The sequence below is a fragment of the Physeter macrocephalus genome, chromosome 16 (genome assembly GCF_002837175.3).
Source record: "Physeter macrocephalus isolate SW-GA chromosome 16, ASM283717v5, whole genome shotgun sequence".
NCBI lineage: Eukaryota > Metazoa > Chordata > Mammalia > Artiodactyla > Physeteridae > Physeter > Physeter macrocephalus.
In genome coordinates this window covers 9,268,408-9,271,280 of record NC_041229.1, presented here as the reverse complement: position 1 = coordinate 9,271,280, position 2,873 = coordinate 9,268,408, and the positions used below count along the sequence as shown (strand labels likewise).

General features: G+C 43.0%; 1 protein-coding gene across 1 annotated transcript; it reads right to left on the bottom strand.

The window, feature by feature from the left end:
* OR6M1 (olfactory receptor family 6 subfamily M member 1) lies at positions 1-947 on the bottom strand. The gene is given in 2 exon segments (XM_024131180.1): positions 1-422; positions 425-947. Coding segments are annotated over 2 exon segments (945 nt in total).
* Between the last annotated feature and the right edge of the window lie 1,926 nt (positions 948-2,873).

The following is a 2,873-nucleotide window of genomic DNA, read 5'->3' as shown; positions in this document are numbered from 1 at the left end:
TCAGGTTTTCCTTAGTACCAGGGACATGATTCTGTTCATTGCCTCCCTCAACACTTCTTTCACTTTTTCATTCCTCAAGCTATAAATAAAAGGGTTCAGAAGAGGGGTCACTATGGTAATGAGGACAGTGGCTACCTTGTCAAAATCCAGGGAGTGGTTCTGATTGAGTCTCACATACACAAAGATGTTGCTCCCATAAGCAATGGAAACGATGGTGATGTGGGAAGCGCAGGTGGAAAAAGCTTTTTGACGGCCTTGGGCTGAGGGGATGTGCAGGATGGTAGAAATGATGTAGATGTAGGACCCAGTAGTGAATGCCAGGGAGTTCAGGATGACAAGGGCAGATAGGAGAAAGTTTACCTTCTCAGTGAGACGAGTATCTATACAGGCCACCTGTAGAAGAGGGGCAATGTCACAGAAAAATGATTAATTTCTTTGCTACAGTAGAGTAGCCTTGTCACTACTATGGTTGGTACCAACACGGGTAGGAAGGCTCCCAACCAACAGCCCAGAATCATCAGGAGGCAAGCCCTGCTGTTCATGATGATGGTGTAGCATAGTGGGTTACAGATGGCCACGTAGCAGTCAAAGGACATCACTGCCAAGAGGATAAACTCCATGGTTCCCAGAAAAAAGTAGAAATATGTTTGAGTAATGCAGCCAGCAAAGGACATGTTTTTCTTCTCTCCTAGGAGGCATGCTAGCAACTTTGGGGTAATGACAGTGGTGTGTTAAATATCCAGAAAGGACAAATTACTGAGGAAAAAGTACATTGGGGTTTGTAGGCGATTATCAGTCCATATTAGGGAGATGATGATAATGTTTTCCATTGCTGTTAGTGTGTAAGCCAACAAGAGAGCCACAAAGAGGGATATTTGAAGCTCCAGGAGGGCTGGGAAGGCAGTCGGGGTGAACTCAGTCACTGTGTGGCAATTCCCCACGGCCATTGTTACATGTCAACAATAGGTCTCCTTGAAGAAACAAGAAAAAGGAAATCGGCCTCAAAGGTAGTTTTTTTTTGTTTGTTTGGTTTTGTTTTTTGTTTGTTTGGTTTTGGCCGTGCTACGTGGCTTGTGGAATCTTAGTTCCCAGACCAGATACTGAACCTGGGCTCCTGGCAGTGGAAACGTGGAGTCCTAACCACTGGACTGCCAGGCAATTCCCTAGAAGGTAGTTTTATAAATATCTGTTGAAAATGTATGGTGGAGAGTGTCTTACATTGGGAAATGACTCAAGGGATATATTCCTTGATCTGAAAGTCTTTATGGTGCAAACTTGGGAAAGTCAAAATACTATTTAGACACAAATTTTTCTATAAAATTAAGAGATGAGACTGGATTAAAAAAAAAACTCTTAAGATTTCTCCTCATTAAAATGCAATTTTTGGGACTTCCCTGGTGGTGCAGTGGTTGAGAATCTGCCTGCCAACACAGGGGACCTGGGTTTGAGCCCTGGTCCGGGAAGATCCCACATGCCGCAGAGCGACTAACCCCTTGCTCCCCAACTACTGAGCCTGTGCTCTAGAGCCCGCGAGCCACAACTACTGAGCCTGCATGCCACAACTACTGAAGCCCGCACACCTAGAGCCTTTGCTCCGCAACAAGAGAAGCCACCGCAATGAGAAGCCCGCGCACCACAACAAAGAGTAGCCGCCACTCGCCACAACTAGAGAAAGCCTGCGTGCAGCAACTAAGACCCAATGCAGCCAAAAATAAATAAATTTATTTATTTATTTATTTTTAAAAAATAAAATAAATAAAATGCAATTTCTGCTCTTTTCAACCTGTCCGGTTTTATTTTCCTAGCTAAATATGTGCTAAAGTACTGACTCATACTTTATCTAGAACTTCTTTCTATCATTCTGAAGTTTACAGTCACTGAGAGGGAAACCCTTTTAAATACTTCCTAGTCTTTTCTATAACAAGTTTTCTTTCACTGTGGCAGTTGACATTGGTGACCTGCCATTAGTAAGAGGTAAAGGTTGATTTCTTTTTCCAATATTTGCTGATCACCAGAGTCTCCCAATTTTTAAAGTCTTTTCCTAGCAGGCAAAAATCTATGGAAATAGACCTGGAATGTCGAAAAGGAACAATGGCTCATGGTTCCTATTAATCACTTTAGATGATACATCAAAAGGAAATCATGAGTATCTTGTTATCAGGTTAGGTCCTGTGTCCAAATCCTACTTCCTGCATGTTCTATGAAGTATGTAATATGTACATTGTATATCTGGCTGATTATTTAAGAGGACATTATACGATGTAATAAAATTCACAAATTACACACAGAAAGGTAAAGTAGAGGTAATTCAGCTTACTTTATTTACTTGATCAGTTGAAATCATAAAACTGTACATCAACATCATCCAAGTTGTACTTTCGCCTACTATCTGAGAAATGGTTCTTTTGCATAGATTTCCCCATTTCAGGTTAAAACTACTCATTCTTTTTTTTTTTTTTTTTTTTTTTTTTGCGGTACGCGGGCCTCTCACTGCCGTGGCCTCTCCCGCTGCAGAGCACAGGCTCCAGACGCGCAGGCTCAGCGGCCATGGCTCACGGGTCCAGCTGCTCTGCGGCATGTGGGATCTTCCCGGACCGGGGCACGAACCCGTGTCCCCTGCATTGGCAGGCGGACTCTCAACCACTGCGCCACCAGGGAAGCCCATGGATGTGTTCCTTATCCTCTTATTCCCTCTCCACTGTGCTTAGTTTCTTTGAGATGAGGTACAAGAGCCGCACTAGTCCAGGAATCCTAAATCTAGGGATCCTTTGACTTCTGAGGCTTCATTACATGAATCACCTGAATAACTATACAAAATTTTGAGACTTGTGCATTATTTTTTGGAGAGGTCAGTGACAAAAAGATGAGCAGAT